The 19,685-nt window shown below is 44.2% G+C and overlaps 1 protein-coding gene across 10 annotated transcripts in view; it reads right to left on the bottom strand.

Moving 5' to 3' along the window:
- LOC146566625 (uncharacterized) overlaps positions 1 to 19,685 on the bottom strand; it is a 120,184-nt gene that overhangs the window by 64,439 nt on the left and 36,060 nt on the right. For 8 of the 10 annotated variants that reach the window (XM_085286163.1, XM_085286167.1, XM_085286172.1 and 5 more), the window contains exon 3: positions 14,205 to 14,261. The exons of the other annotated variants lie outside the window; for them this stretch is intronic. In XM_085286163.1, the coding sequence (XP_085142289.1) occupies positions 14,205 to 14,261 (57 nt within the window). The remainder of the gene's footprint in view (positions 1 to 14,204; positions 14,262 to 19,685) is intronic. 10 annotated transcript variants of the gene reach the window in all.

Raw genomic sequence — 19,685 nt, forward strand, 5'->3', positions numbered from 1 at the left:
GATGTGCATGATGGCTGGATGTTCTAGTATTCAATTGTTCTTTTATGTTACCAATATGAATGTGACTGTTCTCCTCTTTCAACTACCAGAACTTTGGAAAGCAGCACATCCTTTCCAGTAAAATACCAGGAAGTTAGTCAAAGTTAAGCCACTCCATAATACTGCCAGCTGTCCAACTACTTACAATGAAGATGGGAAATATTGATTCTTGTTCTGCAAACTTTAAACCACTTACACTATATTTTTGGTCTCCTTTCCTGTAAAATACCTGCTAATTTAAAATGAAGAGCGTGCTACTTAAAATGACTTACAATGTAATTACTTCTGCCTACAACATGCTGATCGCTCATGCCTCATTTCCTTGTACCGATCTTGGCACGTTCACAGATATCTGCAGAAAGTTTCATTTCAATATTAGTCTTTTAATCCACTCTGAAGTCGTCTGCACATACTGTCTGCATCACACCAGATACAGCGTCCACGGGGCTGAAATTTGCACTCAAGTGTTCACTTTTGTGTGAAACAATGGGGTCTGGGCTTGGTGAATGTTTTTGCACCTCAGGTCTTTTAGCTTAGACAAATTTTGAGTAGTTCAGCTCAGTCCGCGGGGGAAAATTTCATGCTGGATTTGTGCTGTTGTGTTTAATGTACCGATGGTGAACTGCTCAGCCTGAAAGAGGGACGAAGACCGACTGTGAAGCAGCACAAGTGAGTGCAGGTAAGTGTGTGCGCCAATTTGAACAGCTCCTAGCAGGCGAGTCAGTGCGCAATAGGACGCTCATTACAGCGTCAACACTCATCATGACTGCTTGACCTTTAACCGTCTCCCTAGAGGGCAACACTGAGCTCTGCTGGCTGATTTTGTTTGAGCATTGCTAACTTTGCAATGCAAAGTTTAAACTTTGGGGAACCTCAGATTCTGAAAACTTCTGTTGTGTGTTATTTTTAAAGAAGTGTTAGCGCTAGCAGACTTTTCTTGTGGTATCACAGGTCCCACCACAGATACTAACCCCAAATTGCTCTCTGATGGATCCATCGGAGTATGAACGTGTGTGAATGTTAGCTATGAAGCACTTAGAAAGATGTGCTTGTGTGAATGGGTGTGAATGGGTGAATGCACAAGTTGTGTGAAGCGCTTTGAGTGCTCAGATGAGTAGAAAAGCGCTATATAAGAAGCAGTCCATTTACCATTTGATGGTAACAGGCTAGCTTTTGGCTTTCTAACATTTGTCTAGAGTTGAATGTTAACCAATATGTCTGCATCTGTTAAATTAAAAAAACAAACCAATAAGGAAGTGAAATGGATCAAATGTGTGACACATCTGAAAGCAGCAATGTTTTCATGTAAACGTGGAAGATCATAACTGCAAACCTGCTTTTCCTGAACCATAAGATTCTGCAAACGCCTGTTCAGATGTAGTCATTTCATCTTTCACATAGCATCTGGATGCAGCTCACACTGAAATTTATATTCGGTGAGGTGCTGGATTGATTTAAAGAGGGGAAACCAGTTCCACTCCAGTTCCAGTCTTACATTTGTAACGCCTAAGCTGTCATGTATGGCTTATTTTTTAAAGTGGACATAAAACAGTAAATGTATGAGTTTAATTTAATCATTTAACTCAAAAACTGTCATATATGTAACTCTGTGAAGCTGGATTTAAGGAGGAAGTCTTAGGGGGTCGCTTTTGTACCTGGCTGCAACAATGAGTTTTATGTAAAGACAGCAGGGTTGTTTGGCTATCTGAACTGAAATGGAAATGCACCTGTTAGCGCTAATGTTTGGGTTTGGGAAAACAGCAGTTTAACCCACATACTCGTTAATGTTAAGGCTTGGATTTGTTTTAGCCGTGTGCTAAAGAGGCTCCAGAAGAGGCGACCTTTGAAATGAACTCCCATTTGTTAGCACAGCCTTTGTGCTGAAAGTGTTTGAACAGGCACTGATTCCATAAAGAAAAACGATTTGCTTGTTACGTGCTTGATGCTAACAGATTAACTCCGGTTCTTTCAGCTGGAAGTTCAGCTCAGTTGTCTTGGACCACTTGATCTCTAAGGGTGGTCACATCAGCACTGCTGCACTGCTTTCACCATCCAGCTGTAGGTCCAGTAAGCAATCAATGCTGCTAAAAAACAAGCCTCCAAAAGCAAAATCCCTCAGCTAGTATGAAACAAGAGGGTGCCTTTGCCCAGTAAGGGCTCGTACCTCAAAGTGTGACTTTTGCCCGAGAATAATAAGTGGGAGTCTTTGTGTATTGAAAGCTAAATTCTGCATTACGTAAGAGCTGCTGCTGCTGGGGGTTGCCTGACCTCAGTATGAGGACAAAATATGGCAACACAGACTGCAGCAGCTACTGCTTAGACACATCAGAGGCATCTGAGGACACACTCAGAACTGCTCTGCCATAACTGCACGCACAGAGACACGCACACACACACGCACGCACGCACGCACGCACGCACGCACACACACACACACACACACACACACACACACACACACACACACACACACACGCACGCACGGACGCACGCACGCACGCACACGCACACACACACACACACACACACAAGCTTTGCTTAATCCTACTCATGCATGAACTAGTTGTAGAGGGGGCATTGTAGGACTCGTAGGACAAGTTCAGGATGCAGGAGTCAGCCAAGGAATACAGTCAGTCTAACTTGGTTATGACCTCGTGCCTATGACCTGACCTAACAGCTACGACTCTAGAGCAGAATTTTAACAGCATAGCTTTGGATGAACTGGAGTAGACAGAAAGGACTTTGCTTTAAAAAAAGTGCTTGTGTGACTGGGTGAAAGTGAGTAAAGTGCTCTGAGCGCTTCAGCAGTGTGAAAGAGGGCTTTATATTCCCATTTACCTACACTGGAGTTGTGAAAGTCATAATGACTGATGGGACTGATGATCTGCGATACTTCAAGAGTCACATTTAGAGTCTGTCTGTATAAGTGATTCTCATCCTTCAGAGACAAATCATAAGCTCCCCATGACAGCAGCCCCGTAAACACACCTCACTAACGTCACAGGAGAAGAATTCTTGGACCAATCCAGTCGTTAAGTGATGATGTGACGAATCCTACTTCCGGGTCTAAAGCAGTCTGCGTTTAATATGGCTTTTGTGTTGTTAACATGTTTAATGTTATGTATTTTCTTCTATTTGATCTCAAAAAGCTCCTAAAACAGTCAGCGATCACTGTTGACCTCCCTCGGCTTTTATTACCGCTAATCATTTATTTAAGCTCAGTCTTTAAAACCTTAGGATGTAACTACAGCCCAGCCCATGCAGCAGTATATGAATGACTAACCTCGTATTGTGGATGGATTATCTCAGTTGTTCTCCTGGCTGAAGTTTGGTCCTTTTACAGCATCCTGCCATGCGATTACATTTGTTCCTGACCACCGAGAACACTCACGTTAACTTTTATCGAGTGGAAAAAAAGTTAGCTTGTTTATATTATGCTAACATAGCTGTGTCGCTAGCAGTCACGTAGCACATCATTATATACCAGCTAGCCCAACTTCAGTAACCCTACAAACGTCACTGCTGTTTAGTTTTCTGTCTTCATTTATGTTGGAAGTGATAACAGAGCTGTACGTTTTAATTTGTTTCCAAAACCCCGCAGTCAGGACATGCTATATTGTATTTAGATAGAAGCTAGCGAGCTAACTCCCTGCTAACTTCTAACTCCGTTAAATGTCATAAATTCCGTTTTCATGGATGCCTGGATGTTAAACTCAATTGTTACACCTGGTAGAGCAGAACGCTGATCATTTTATTAAAGATGAAAGACTTTAGACAGTTTTTCAACTCTCAGTAATGCCATAGTGATCGTTTGATATATGGACCTGCAGCGGAGTTTAGACCCAGACACGGCTAGTGACGTCAGACTGAACAATCAGATAGCTGATTAGTAGTTCACCTATTGACCAATCACCTTTGAACAGGCTCTGCTTACAATTACAAATGAATCTGTGAAGTATCAGCAATCAGACTCAGTTTAGCTGATTCAGGATTTCAATTTTTAGCCATCTTGAAAAAAAATACTGTACAAAGGTTATTCCCATTTCTGTTTCTTTTCCATGTATTGTTCCATGTTGCTGTACTTTTAGCCAGGTAACAGTTACCTGCATGTTAACTCTGATCTGGTATTACACTGCTGCAAGGTAAACACATCTCAAACTGCAGGACTGTGATGTATTTGCTGCTAATCGTCAGCTGACTCCTTTGTCCAGCACGTAATCTGTCTCAGCTCCCATTCAGAAAAAGATGAATTCTTACGTAACCACAATTAGGGACCAGAACCGCACCCAAAATAAAATAAGAGACATCGTAGGTAAAGAACGGGGTCACTAAACTACATGGACATGAAAGGCTGCAACACAGTGTCAAAGAAGCAACTGTGATGTTTCTGCTGCTCTGCCAGATAGAGGGACTCTGTACCAGGCCTGACCAGGACAATGGGCTTGTCAGGTCAAAACAACACAGCATCACAATAAACATTTCCACAGCATCAGTACAACGACAGGGTCACAGCAAAGACTCCAACCTGCTAAATACAGTGGAGCTTTAAACAATACTGTAAACATGCTCTGGCCTTTACAGTATTGTAAAGTAGGTATGAGAGACTGGTGGATGGGACAGCTGTGAACAACAGTCAGCACAGGATCTTACCCGGGGGGAAAAACTTATTTTTGTGTAAAGCAAGCTTACATTAAGAAAACAAAAGTGCAGTAAATCACAAAGCCTGCACAGATCCGTCGTGAACTTCCTATAATAGTGAAAAAGTACAGAGCGTGCTCTCTAAGAATGAGGCCATGGCCTACTTGGGATCTTTAGGAATCCTTCACTGTTTAGACAAGACAGCTTGCAACTAGGTTCGTGGCTATGGTGTGATTTCTAAGATAAAATGATGACAAAGAAGTTTCTCTCATGTGAAGTGCTCTGACGCAGAAAGACCCACGACTGTGAAGCAGTTCTACGAAGGGCTGTGAAAAGTTATCGAGCAAAAGAGTCGTTAATTTGGCGACAATCAGAGGACGTGCTGTGAGTGCATGTCAGGCACAGAGATCAGATGGTTTTAAAATGAGTGGAACATCCCGAATGACAATGCAGCAAAACACAAACATAGTTAAATATGTGAGGACAGCAGCTTACAGCAACCACACTCTGCTTTACCAAAACGGTCTAATCTGGGTGGAGCTGGCAGGCGAGGCTGCTGTCCTCCAGCTGACCTCCTCCTCTGCCTGCTCCTGAGCCTCTCTGAGCTGTGATAGGAAGCATGAAGCGGCCGGGTCAGGGCTGCTGCAGGACCACGGGCGCTCAGTGACGGTTCATCGAGGGGACAGACTGCCGTTCGCCCCTGACAAACATCGACGGTGTCTTGTTGATTCAGCCACGCCACCGCATTAATCATGTAGTTGGAATCAGTTTGAATCCAAGTAAATTTCTATCCACGGTTCCTGGAACCGTCCTCCCCGAACTTTGTACTAAATGGAGTTTATGTCGAGGTGTGGAAGCTGCATTTCATTGCTGTTTAAAACTTTGCTTTACAGGGTAAAAATGTGAGCGAAAACAGAACAAGAAAGATAAGGGAGGACATCACATATCCTGAGAAAGGATTAGGAGAGCCAGCAGTCCCTCTAAAGTCATGGACGCTGTCCAGAAATAACCATATGGTACTCTAGTGGTCCTCTGGATACTGAATCTGCTTTTATATCTCCTGCAGTCACCGTCTCTGAAGGTGGGCGTGGCCTGAAGTACACCCTGTTAGCTTACATGTATTCATCTCGAACTGTTCCCGCAGATCTTTCCTGTGTGAAACACTACAACACAGATGTAACGATGAAGCTGCACTAATACAAAAATCTAACAGACCTGTGAGGGGAGGAGGTCGAGGTCCTGGAGGAAACCAGGCCGTGGACAGCTAATGCAGTGATGAGACTAATGCAGCGTGTGAGAGTGATGTGCACTGACAGGCAGGAGAGGGGCAAGGTGTGTTTGACGTGACGTCTCTGTAGCGCGAGTGTGTGTGTGTGGGACCTGCAGACATCTTTAAAACACAAACGCCCATATACATACTGTAGCTGTCAGTGGATCCTTCCTCCCTCCATACGTTCTCCCACTCTGTGACCCCTGTGATGTCACTGTCTCCCCCTCACCTCCTCGTCTCAGCCTGAAAACAAGCTTTGGAATGAGAAACATTCCCTGATCTTCTTCACATCAGTGATTGTTGGTTTCTGTTGTCAGGACTAAGGAGATGAATGACCTCTGAGGGATTTCTGACTTCTTTCTTTCTTTTCTTTGCTCATATTTGCAATCGTGCACGCCTCGCTGTTACGCATCACAACCGGCTGTACTAAGCCGAGCGGGCGGGGGGGCGTTCAGCTCCAACCAGCAGGGATTTCTCAAACCTGTCAAAGCAACAGATGAACGGGTGCACGCTTCAAAGTGCAGTGGAGAGCACAAGTTGTTGCTACCCTCCCAGAGCATTTCCCACATAACGCCACACTCAGATCTCCACACTCAAGAAGAGTGGGTGTGGTGGCGTACAAACACACATGCATCCATGCAGGGTTGCACAAACGCATACACACACCTAATATAAGAGGTGGTCACGCACATACGGTGGAGACAGAAAGCTTCACAGAGGGAGGAATTAGGGTTTTTTCCCAGCTTGGGGATTAAAGTCACATCATGAATATTTTAAGGAAAGATTTAGCATTTCTACCAAATCACTTCAAGTAAAATCAGGATGTGAGAAAGTCAAGTCGCCCAAATATGTGCTCAGCTACAAGTGTGAAGTTATGGTGCTTCGATCGCATGAACCGTATGTGACATAACTGAAACCAGGCGGGTGTGGCTGCTGAGGCTTCAGACAGCTGGCAGATTTGTCAAATACTCCAATGTTTTTGGTCATCTTGGTCACAGATCAGCCACAACAAATGAGGAAATCAAGAAAATAAGACGTCAGGTTTGTGCAGCAGACTGACAGCAATAAAATCTTCTATTTTTAGCCTTTTAGTCTAAAGTCTGAACAAACAGAACTCCAAACATTATCAGGAGAGGACTTGAGTTTATGGTACTGTATGTCTTTACTGTGTGATGCTATATAAAACATATATGACTAAAGTCTTCAGCTCTTCGCCTTCACTCAGCCCTTTAAAACACACTTTAAAGGTGCAGTCAGCCATTTTTTGTAAGTTATTCAACAGAAAAAAGAATATTGTACTCATAACTCACATTGATCACGGGGTAATTATGTCTTAGAAAAGACTGATGGATTGTCATAAACTTAATTCAATAAAAACACATCGAAACATGGACCTGTCATCTTGACCATGGCAACAACAGTCGCCTCAATGCGCTTTATACTCTAAGGTCGACCTACAATAACACACATATAGAGAAAACCCAACAATCATATCACCCCCTATGAGCAGCACTTTGGCGACAGTGGGAACGAAAAACTCCTTTTTAACAGGAAGAAACCCCCAGCAGAAGCAGGCTCAGGGAGGGGCGGGGCCATCTGCTGTGATTGGTTGGGGTCTGTTTTATGTATGCAGCTGGCAGAACTGGGAAGTTGTACTTGAGTAGTTTCTTACTTTTACTCCCTACATTTTTAAACACAAATCTGTACTTTCTACTCCTCATATTTTCAAAACAGGCTTGTTTCTTTTGGTTCAACATGTGAGGAACGTTATTATTTCCTGTCACTGCACGGCCTGCAAACATCACACCGATTTGAGCCTGAACAGTAACACGTGCACTGTTCGTGTATTAACCACCAGAGGACGTCACATCAACAACTGCAGGTGTCCGAAAGTTGCAAAAGGGAGTGATCACTTTAAGTGGCAGGTAATGCAAATGCAGGGTTTCTATCAGCTCCACAAACACACAAACTGTTTGTGTGCAGTTTGTCTCACAGTGTGTTGCAGCTAAAGGTGCAGCTGAGACAGGACAGGAGAGAGGCTAACCGAAGGATGCTCAGTGGGGTTCGAGAAACTGGACGTTTCAAGCTTACATGTAAATTATTATTATTTTCCTTCTTTTCTTCTAAGTGAGACTAAAGTTTGGATCCCATCTACTGCTATTATTTGATCATTACGTTAATACAGCACGAGGCTCAGTTAGCTGTGCACAATAGAAACGTCCTCCAAAGAGCTACTCTTACTTTATTACTTTGAGTACATTTCAGAGTCTCTACTTTTTAACTGAATCACTACTTTACTGGAGTATTTTTTCAACAGTAGTATTTATACTTACACTACTGTACTTAAGTACAGAATGTCTGTACTTTGTCTGGTGGCTGGTTACCAGCCAAATATTTCGTATTCGTCCATGTTTCATGGCTGCACATTCAGGCTCAAGAGATGAAGGATTAAACCTAAAGCGAAAGAGGCAGAGCGCCCAGCAGAATACATTTGGACCCAGGAAGTCGCTGCCCGGTCTAAGCCAATGGACACCTCATAGGGTTCATTTGGATTAGTTAATTTTTCTTGGTATGAACTAGATGTTAACTAGAAATTCATAGATCGATAGAAAAAGAAATCAGAACCCTGTTCTTCATGTTTCTGCGAGCTGAAATGTAACTTTACCTTTTAAAAAAAGCCTGAGCGCACAAACCAAAGGGAGGTGCTCATCTCTGACATTAACACTGACAACCTTCCTCGGAATATCAGTGTTCATGGCACGACTCAGATAAACTAGTTTGGTTCATAGTAGCAGCCGGTTCGATAAGTGCAGACAGGTTCTTCATGACCTTAATGTCTCTGATCAGGGGAAAAAGAAGCCGTGGGGAAGGTGGGAACTCTCTGAATGAGAACGTGAGGCTACAGGAATCTGCTGCTCCATGGAAACATGATTCCCACAGTGTGAATCCCACAACTTCAGCTCACACAATACTTTTCCTTAATGTAATTTGGGTGTTGAACATGGTGCCCGTGCTCAGGCTCCTCCGCCCTCTGGCCCGCCTCCACCTCATCTCAGCACTACTGTGACTGCCTGACGCAGACCTCCGCCGTGCCATCCGTGATCACTGTTAGTGCGGTGACCTCACAGCCCGGCTCAGGTGAGCGTTAGGTTTGCAGAACGGACTTTAATAAAAACATCTGAACCGTGACGAGGTTTTTGATGATGCTACAGTGTTCAGACGGGTTTCCTTCATCAACAGTTTTAATATTCCACAAACATTTCTTAAAGTAAGTCGAATTATCTAAAAATAATACATTTTCCTCCCTGTGTTGAACATTCTGACAGAAAGCGTTCGAGCGGCGTGTTGCCAAAGTCTTGCCATAAAAGCTGAAATCAACTTAACCTGCACCTGACTCAACCTGCTCCATGTAAGGAGGATTAATCCCACCATGAACCTCCGACACAAACTCCATGCTCGCTCTTCTGCACACTTGTTTGATGGTAATTTGTTGTGATGGCAGCTTGTCAACCCAAATGTACTCGTAAAAAATAAGCTTAATGTCCATTCCTGCCAAAAGTGACCAGTTTGGTTGTTTGGCACATTTTTCTGCAGTTCAGCTGAGGATGATGGAAAGCTGTAGAAAAAGCACATGAGCTGTTACTCCAAATAAAAAAGACAAAAACCGGATATAGCTGGAAAACCTCTTTCCATTTTTTACATTGTGCAACAGATTAAATGTGCACAAAGGAAAAAGAAGCGTAATAAAGAAATAGGCTTCAGCTCTAAGAAGCACCGGAAAATCATTCCACGGTGGCACACGCTAATCTCCCAGCGTTACGTTAGGAAACGCCGCCGCCTCCAAAGGCTGCAGGATTATTAAGCATGTTGTTCTCTTAGAAAGCTGCTACGATAGAGGAATATCTGGAAAAGGAACGAAACATTGCAGCTAATATCAAAGGCTGTGAGAGACAGAAATAGAAAGCAGTCAGAGGTTTAGAGCCGTGTGGTTAGAAGAAAGAGAACTCAAGGCAGGTGAGTGTGTGTTAATATTTCTGTTTATTGGCAAAGGCAGACAACAAAGAGAGTCTCTAAAAAGGACACGCAGATCGATGCCATGACAACAACTGACAGGAAACAGGCTAAACCTTTGTGGCACACAGTTGAACAATCCCTGCATCTAAAATGTTAACAGGTAACATACATGACTGAACTCATAGTGAAAGCTGCACTGAACTGTTGTTGGGTCTGTATCCAGCTTTAATGCATCACAGAGATATGCTGTTCATTTATAGGCAAGAGACGCAAAAGCAGGGCCGCAGCAGGTGAATGTTGGCCACCAGTCAGAGCTGTGTGATAGAAAGCCACCGTGCATACTCAGCTGTAAATAATGAACAGCTGTGGGCGGCAGGTCCGTGTTAACTCGTGGCTACCAGGAACGTATCACCAGTTTGGACAAACTAAAATGTTCGTCCGAAGGAACTGATGGCATACGTGATGATCGCAGCCACAGACCCAACAAACACAGGAACAGCTCTAAGAAGATTTAACAAGACGTACAGCAATTAAAAAGAATTGAAATGAAAGCTTTCAGAGCTACAAACCAAACTTTCCATCCTTCAGTGAAAAAGAATAAAAGACAGAACTGCGTCTCACTGACATCGTTCACATCAGTGACAGTTCGGTTTAGGCTTACCTACACATTTGGTTTACTAAGGATGGTGGAGAGGCCCATTAGATCACATCAGGAGGAAGGGACAGCCGGAAAAAAGAATAAATAGTTCTGTAGGGTTTCAATACACAAATACCTCGTGTGTGTGTGTGTGTGTGTGTGTGTGTGTGTGTGTGTGTGTGTGTGTGTTTTGGATGCTGGGTGTTGACAGATCAGCCTTGCAGCACAGGCAGCTCTGAAAGGGTTCATGCCTGGATGGTGTTTGAGTGTGTGAGGACACGAACATAAATCCACACGGGGCCACGACTTTGTTCATGTGACTTTAGGCTTCTACATCTGGGAAACTGACATGAATAGGACAGGACTTTATTAATAATGGACAAATGTGGCTGATTTGCAAAGGGAAAAAAATAGTGTTCGAAAGGAAACAGTGGAAAACCATTGAGGTCAAACAGGAACTGAAGAAGGAAACGTGTGACCGTGCATACGTCCAGAAACAGCGCTGATGTACCCAGAGTGAGTCACAGTGTAGCAACACGTTATTTGGAGGAACAGCGTGTGCTGAAGTCAGTGTGTGTGTGTGTGTGTGTGTGTGTGTGTGTGTGTGTGTGTGTGTGTGTGTGTGTGTGTGTGTGTGTGATGAGTGAAGCTGATGTGAGGTCTTGTCCACAACCTCAGACTTTCTCCTTCATGCTGGATCAAGGAGCAGTGGATAGGACTGTGTGTGTGTGTGTGTGCGTGTGTGTGTGTGTGCGTGTGTGTGTGTGTGTGTGTGTGGTATGGGGAGAAGGGAGGAGGTGCACAGAAGCAGAAGCACAGCGGGCTGACAGTCAGCATGGCGATGGAGGCGGGTTCTAGTCCTCTGAAGCGTGGGGATTGGGAAAGGATGAAAAACAGGGGCGTAGGATAAAAGAAGCATCATGGGAGCAGTAAGAAGGAAAAGTGTAAAAAAGACATTGCAGAAAAGAAACAATAAAACAGAAAGAAGAATATAGAACAACAAAGAAGAGTGTAAATATCACAAAACAGGGAGAAAAGAAGGAGGATAAACAGGAAGGGATAAGGAGGAAAAGGGAAGAAACCAGGTTAGTAAAGATGTCACAAAATCAACAATGAGAAAACATCTCGTCCTCAACTCATTACTGGACATGAAAAGATAAACGACATCCTACAGCTGAGTTTGTGTGCCATGCAGAAGCATCATGCAGAAGCATCATGCAGAAGCATCATGCAGCATCTCTGCGCACACACATCTGCATTTGCACTGTCAGGATTCAGCGTATGCTCTCAATCCTCTGACCCAGTTACCACTTATACCGCCTGCGTCCTTACCTTGGGGACTGCTGCAATAACAGTGATGGATGGAACCACTGTGCCTGATGAGGCTGATGCTGTGTTTACCAAAGCAGGAAGAGAACAGGTTTATCAGCCTAAACTGTGCTCCTGCTGATCTCAGTACAGATGCAGTGTGCGAAATCAGCCACCTTTTTATTAGAAACAAATGCATGCAAACACCACGGTAACACAAGTTGCCCGTGCATGCAGACAGTTACTATGGACTTATTTACATGCAGACCGCTTCCTCCCACTGTCATCAGCATCCATCCTCACCGTGACTTCATCTCAGTGGATCCTACACGGGATGTGAATCAGCATCGGTTCGACTCGCAGGGCGGCTGATTGTAAACTGAACGTTCACTGCATGCGACTGACTACTGGAAGTGCTTCCTTTGGTTCTTGTTTGCTTGTGTTATAGATTAAAAGAGCCACTCGATTTACCGTGGTGCCTTTTTTCCATCAAAAGCCCAAACTCACCGTTCAGACCTGCTGCAGCCAAGACGACAGAAAGACCAAGGAGTAGACAAAGAAGCTCTTGGAAAACTAAATCTGCAAAATATGTTTGCAAAGCTGCACCAGTGGAGTTTGCGGCTACTAGTGGTGCAAGGGATCAAAACTCTCACGGTTCGGTTGGGATCACGCTTTTAAGTCACGGATCGGATCAATTCTCGGATCAGCAAAAAAAGAAAAAGGACAAAAACTGGAGATACCAACAGATTGCTTTCAGAGATGTGTGACTGTAATGTTTGCTGTTGATGCTCCACCAGTCTGTGGACACCGTGCAGTTCAGAGGCTTTTAGAGATCAACACATGCATAATATTTATGTGGACGAATATTTGTATTAAATGAGAACGAGACTATGATTTTAACCAAAGGAATGCACTACTCCATTTCTAGGTTAGTTTATGATTACTAGTCTCAAGTCTTTTAAATCCACATTATGTTTGCCTGCTGGTGGTGGTCAGAGGGCCCGGGGGCGCCAGTGTCCGGCAGCCTCGCCTCTGTCAGTGCACCCCAGGGTGGCTGTGGCTACAATGTAGCTGCCATCAGCAGTGTGTGGATGTGTGTGTGGATGGGTGGATGACTGAATGTGGTGTAAAGCGTTGGCGTCCATAGGGACTAAGTAAAGCGCTATACAAATACATCATTTTGTTCACTGTTATTCCTTTTAGAGTGAAACAGATAATAAAGCAGGGCATGCTTTCATCAGGAAATAACTGGCAGATATAGATGAGCCGGCGAGGACAGAGCTTAAACCTGCATCTGTGTCATTTACTGTGAAGAGGAAGTGAATCGGCAGTAGGCTGGAGACCCTGCAAATACCTCCTCTTGGAGTCTGATTGGTCGAGAACAGACCTCCTCCACCCACCACCACCATATTTTCCCTGTGAGTGTAGAAGATGCAGGGATGCAACCCTTCACACTGTGCTGATAGAGGCAGCAGTGGGAACTGGGCTTTGCCAGTGAGGGACACGATACACAATCACTTACATACCCATGCATAATCCTTTCTCCAGCAAAGCCATGCAGAGCAGCACTTTATGGATCATCAGCATCGCGACCAAAAACAGCGAACAGAGGAACAGAAGTGTGTATGGGCTACTTAAGGTTGGGAGGTGGGAACAAAGACTACTCAGACTACTGGAAAGGAAAGTTTAAAAGAGAGAAAAAAACAGATGCTCTGATTTCCAAATGGAGCACACACACAACAAACACTCCTCTCATTGGTCTATTCGTGTTTGAGCAGACAGCCAGAGAGAGATCCGATAGTTCATTAGACGCTCTGTATGCGTTCCTCATCTCTGCTGCTTAATACTTCAAATGTGAGATCAATTTATTCCGATCGTATGCAACAGGACTGCTGAGCACACAGTGTGCAGCTGACGGTCTCTCCCAGCATTGCAAGGATCCCTGCTGATTATCAGCGCAACAATCTGACAACTTCCTGTAGCCACTTAAGACTCGCTGTCATGCAAATACATACAGTCTGATGTTAAACAGAAAAGCAAGTCTTTACTACTTTTTCTGTCTTTTTTCCAACGTTAAACTCGTTTTCTGCTCAGTTTGAGCATCCTGCAGATTTTAAAAAGCCCCAAACATCCCACACACAAACAGGTACACACAACCAATGAACGTGAAGCTCCAGATGGATGAAATGAAGCTCGACAGGCAAGTGAAGGTCAAGAGGCCATGATGGGTGGATGGCGACGACCAGCTGGCCTTTGCAAACAGACCAGCAGGACAGGCGATTGTGGGACATGTCTTACCAGGCTTTTGCACCCCACGAGCTTCCTGCTTTCCATTCTCCATTGCAGTACCCGCGTCTGCACACACACGCACACACAAACACGAAAACAAGCAAAGACATTACGATCCATCAGAGTGCTAATGGTTTGACCTGAGAGGAAATCAAACTGCACGGCGCTGCGCTGCACGGCGCTGCTCTGCACGGCGCTGCGCTGCACGGCGCTGCTCTGCACGGCGCTGCTCTGCACGGCGCTGCGCTGCACGGCGCTGCTCTGCACGGCGGACATACGACACACCGAGTCGGCAATCGAATGGAAACCACTGACCCTGTCTTTACTGGCTTTTTAAAGGGCATCTGGATATGGCTGTTGTTCACTTGAGGTGCGTGTTTGTCTTCTGCCTGCCTGGGGCTGTGCTTGCTAATACCACAAAGGGCAGTTACGGTCAGGCAGGGGCAGGCGACGAGACGCATATATCGGCTGGTGTCAGGGGAGGATGCTGAAGGAGTGATGCTGTGTGACATGTGACTTATGAATTATTGACCTTTGTTTGAGAAATGTGAACTTCAGACACACTTTTACACAAGTAACTAAAACACTAACGACATGAATGTGTTGTGACGAGACTGACCAAACACTCTTAATAATGTCTCAGGAATGAGCAGTATGAGGACAGAAAGCATTGAGGCACCACCGACCTCAGTCTGGCCTCATGGTATCAAATCAAATCAAATCAAATCAAATCACTTTTATTGTCACATCACATGTGCAGGCACACTGGCACAGCACATGCAAGTGAAATTCTTGTGTGCGAGCCCCACAAGCAACAGAGATGTGCAAACACAACAACACAAACGAGCAAAATACAAGAATGGCCAACCTGAAACTAATAAATATATGTACAATATATAATAGTGTATGCATTTCTGGATGTGTATACTAAATATTTTCCTACGTGTGTGTGTGTGTGTGTGTGTGTGTATCAATAGTGTCAACGGGTTTCACCATAAAGGTGCTGATACAGCACTCTTCTGTGCTAACTTAGCTAGGGCTGCTCGATTATGACAAAATGATAATCACGATTATTTTCACTGACATTGAGATCTCGATTATTTGACGATATTTATTTAACAATAACAATGTGTTGAATAATGACTTTAAAGATTGTCAAAAATAATCTAAAATAGTGCAAATACTGATAACAGTGCAAATGTTTGCAATGTAACAAATCAATGAAAAATGTAAACATCTGTGTTTAGTGAACTTTGCAGTGTTGCTCTGTGGTGCAGCTACACTGTAGCAAAGTTTACACACTGTGTCTACTTGATCCACGTCTGACTGAACCCATAATGTTTCCACACCACTGAAGTTTTTTACCTCTCTTTTCAATCAACAGCAGTCACTCTCCTCTCCAAATAACTTCTGCTGAGCTTTCCGAGCTTCCCTCGGGTCCTCTTAATCAGCGGTCCCCAACCCCCGGGCCTCGGACCGGTACCGGTCCGTGAGTTGTTAGGTACCGGGCCACGAGAGTTGAGGCTCAGGTGTGAAATGTCTGGTTTTCAGGGTTTTTAATCGGTGTTCAGCGTTATTTTGTTATCGTTTTTATCGTTAACTCGGTTTTCCTGGGTCTTTTCATGTGGTTATGAATAGAGATGGCACGATGCCACTTTTTTATGTCCGATACCGATATCATAAATTTGGATATCTGCCGATACCGATATGAATCCGATATAGTGTTTTTTAATCAACAAAACTGTTTTTTAAATATCTTGCTGCATTTTGTATAAGTTCATACTCAAGTTTAAAACAACAACTACACTAAAGCTATTCTGTTATACCTGTATACAAAAAAAATGTTTCATAGTTCAGCAATACTGATCAATCTAATAAACTTAAACCTACACCATCCTCCCTATTCTGGTATTTTAAAGAGTACTTAGCGTAAATATTAAGCAACCTAACTAACAGGGTTCCAACTCCCAGCAACAACAAAAATAAATAAATAAAAAATAGGGAACCACCCCTCACGCTCCACCTCATGATGCTTAATCAATGTAATCAACCTTAATTTGATGCAGTGTGAAAAAAAATGCACAGAAATCAATTATTTTTCAAGAAATATTAAATAGATTCAACATCTTTCTTCAACAAAATTGCAGACTGCACAGATGGTACCTTCCCAAAGGAAAAAGTACTATAGCTTACTAGGGTATATATATATTAGACTTAATAGTTACTATATACAGTAATTGACTTCTATTCATTTTACATCAAATTAAAACTTTGGGTGTCAGATAATTATTTATTAAAAGCTCGACATTTTAAATGAGAATAAGAAAGAAAAGTATGTCTTTGTGCCCCCTTTTCCCTGTTAATGCCCTATCGGCCCCCCTGGCTAAACTTTGCTAGATCCGCCCCTGCACAGTTACCAGCGTCAGCTACGTAGAAAAAGATCCTCGAGTAGAAAGTAATATTAAATAAATTCTAACAACAGCTGATCAAGCTTAAACGTGCTGCTGTTGTTCAGCTGCTGGTTTCCTCTTTCTGGTGCAAAGTGGGCCAAAAACAAAGACGGACTCGCGACAGAAAAGCCGATCAGCTGATCGTTAAGCAGTTTCATGATTGAAGTAGCAGCAAGAAGAGGCAGTCGCTCCATATATCGCTTGTTAAGCTTAAAGCAGGAATGCTTTACAAACATTCAGAGATGGACTTACACACTTGCTTTACTTCTCTCGGGGATAACTTTGTCGGAGATGAAATGCCGGGTTGCCATCGAAGCTCCACATGCTATCCAGACCACCGACAGGTCCCGCATGCCACAGCCGCTCTATCACGTGATGCATACTGCTCCGACGTGCTAACGTGCTGAGGTGAGTTACGGCGTGTTGCAAGTTTTGTGAGGTGCTTTCGTGATATTTAATGGATCGGATTACATTTTTTATTTTTCTCCGATATCCGATCCAGTAATTTAGGTCAGTATCGGACCGATACCGATACGTAATATCGGATCGGTCCATCTCTAGTTATGAATAAACCTTTTTTTTGGTACCGGTACTAGTTTCATTTTGTTGTATTTATCCGCGACACCTTAAAGGCCGGTCCATGAAAATATTGTCGGGCATGAAAAGGTTGGAGACCGCTGCTCTTAATTGTTGTGACGCGTGTTCAAAACGCAGAGAGGTGCGCTCGATTTGCCACACAGAGCAGCGCGAGAGTAAAGCACGAGGGAGGGGCTAATAATCGGCTCAGTCATTTTTAATGATCGTTGAAAGCCCAGATCGTAATCGAGATTAAAATTCGATTAATTGAGCAGCCCTAACTTAGCACTCAGGAAGCAACAAGGAAGGAAACGTGTGTTTGGTCCATTACTGGTGTGTTCCAACGATTCCTCTCAGCTGTAAATGACATACTGTTGATTTCTCTTTAAATGGTGACACATTTGTAAGGAAAGTGAATTTGTGGGCTGTACCCAAAACTTTCCACATCTTCTCTGCTACGTCAAACGTCTTAGTTTGCTGTTGACTGCTGTCGTTTATTGAATCGGACAATCGAAATCTGACAAAACAAGACAAACTGAGAATTTCTAAGAGGAGCCGGAACAGGATGTGGAAGAAGCATACGCAGCCCCAACAGCCTGGCACCGCCTCCTCCTGCAGGTCACACACTGCTGTGGGGTCGTCAGCCAGTGTGGCTGCGTCGGTCAGTCTGGCTCAAGCTAATTCCACAAGTGTTCAGCTGGGTTGAGTTTCAGATCTGCAGGCAAGACGCTCCACCCTCTGCACTCGTGAACTGGAGGTAGTGTCTGTTAAACTGTGGGGGCGAGTGCTGTCATCTGGATGGACAGAGTTCAGTCCCAGACTCTGGAGATATGGGACTGCTGCTGCTTGCATAATCTTCAGATCTCTGCACTGAGATTGCCTCCAACATTGCTTTAGTGGGAGATGCTGGCCCACACCATCGCACGGCCTCCATCAAAAGCTGTTGCAATGAGCATCACGTTCCTCCACACGTTCAGGTTCCAGTGCACGCGTTGCTGACAGCAGCACAAATGGTCTGATGGTGAAGGGCAGGCGTCCCAGCAGACGTGTGAGACTGGAGACTGACCGTGTGCTGTAGGGTCAGTAGGTAGCTGCTGACCATATCGTCCTGCTAATCTGTAGCAGACTATGTGCATAAGTACTGACAGGGTTGTCTTGTTGGGGCACCAGCTTCACAGCCTGTCTCTGACTTCCCTCTACATGACGATGCTGCAACCATCAATAGCAGAATAAGCTGTTGCATTGGCAGAGAAGATCTGGCAAGTTTTTCATGGATGCAACCCACACACTCAACTCTGCTGCTCAACCCACAGAAGCATTTTCCTTACAAACGTGGCGCCTTTTATAAACAGTAAAGACTTATTGACAAGAAGCAGTGTTATAGCAAAGAAATAACTGCCGATCCAAATCAAGACTAGGCTTAGTCACGTACTAAAATTAATGCTAAATAACAGGAACCGTTTATTTTCCACAAGACTGGCAGGTATGGGAAACAAATGGAAATCCTTCTAAATTCCACAGTGGCATCATGGTGCTTTCTCCACTTTGTGAACAAGCTACAATGAAAACAAAGCTCCGAACCTTTCTGCAAATCACCCCACAGAGGTGCGTGTGAGAGTGCAAATGTCAGATGCAGTCAGATTGTGCCCAGGTACAAATAGCGCAGGTATTCTGGTGAATTCACACCATGCGAAGTCACGCCATGTGCTGCCCCCACCGAGCGCTGTGCAGACAGCTTGCCCACAAAACCAAAGGGGTGATTTCCAGAGGTAAGAACGTGCCTGGTGGAGACGACTTCCTGCTGCTTGTTACATGTGAAAAAAGGACAACTGTGGAAAACATCCCGTCCTGGGGAGTTTAGCTTTTCCAAACGGCCTAAGTAGCTTTTATCTGTTCCTAAACCGCTGGAAGCGCCTGCTGGAGGGCCTGAGAGCGCCTGCTGGAGGGCCTGGGAGCGCCTGCTGGAGGGCCTGGGAGCAGCTGGAAGTCTTTATCTACAAAGATAAACTTTAAATCTGCTTCTTCAGCTTCACAGACATTTTTTATCATTTTATTTTGGCTTTTCAAGTCTTATGTTTTTGAAGTTACTCATAACTGTGTATTATTTGTTTTATTGTTGCCCTTCTATTCACACTAAGCTCCTATTTATCTAAACTTTAATAATAACAACTTGTGAATAAATGCCCCATAGCTCTGTTCTTCTTCGCCACTTTGTAATGGTCTGATTGGTCAGCTGTGCACATGGGAGGTTTTTCACGCCCAGAAATATTCAGTTTTTCATAAAGATGCAAGTCTTACTCGACTAATCGTGCTAAACGATGCAGCGCTGGCATGATTTCTATCACAACGACGCAAGCAAGGGCACGTAAACAGCAGGATGCAAACCGGTGCATGCCGTACGTACATAAACACGCGCTGATGCATTCAACCACCGAGCACGGAAAGGAGAGGCGTGCACAAAAAC

This window comes from Mchenga conophoros, linkage group LG9, assembly GCF_057382185.1.
Source record: "Mchenga conophoros isolate Kocher_MC1m ecotype Shallow Benthic linkage group LG9, M_conophoros_male_GT1.1, whole genome shotgun sequence".
In the NCBI taxonomy this organism is placed as follows: Eukaryota; Metazoa; Chordata; class Actinopteri; order Cichliformes; family Cichlidae; genus Mchenga; species Mchenga conophoros.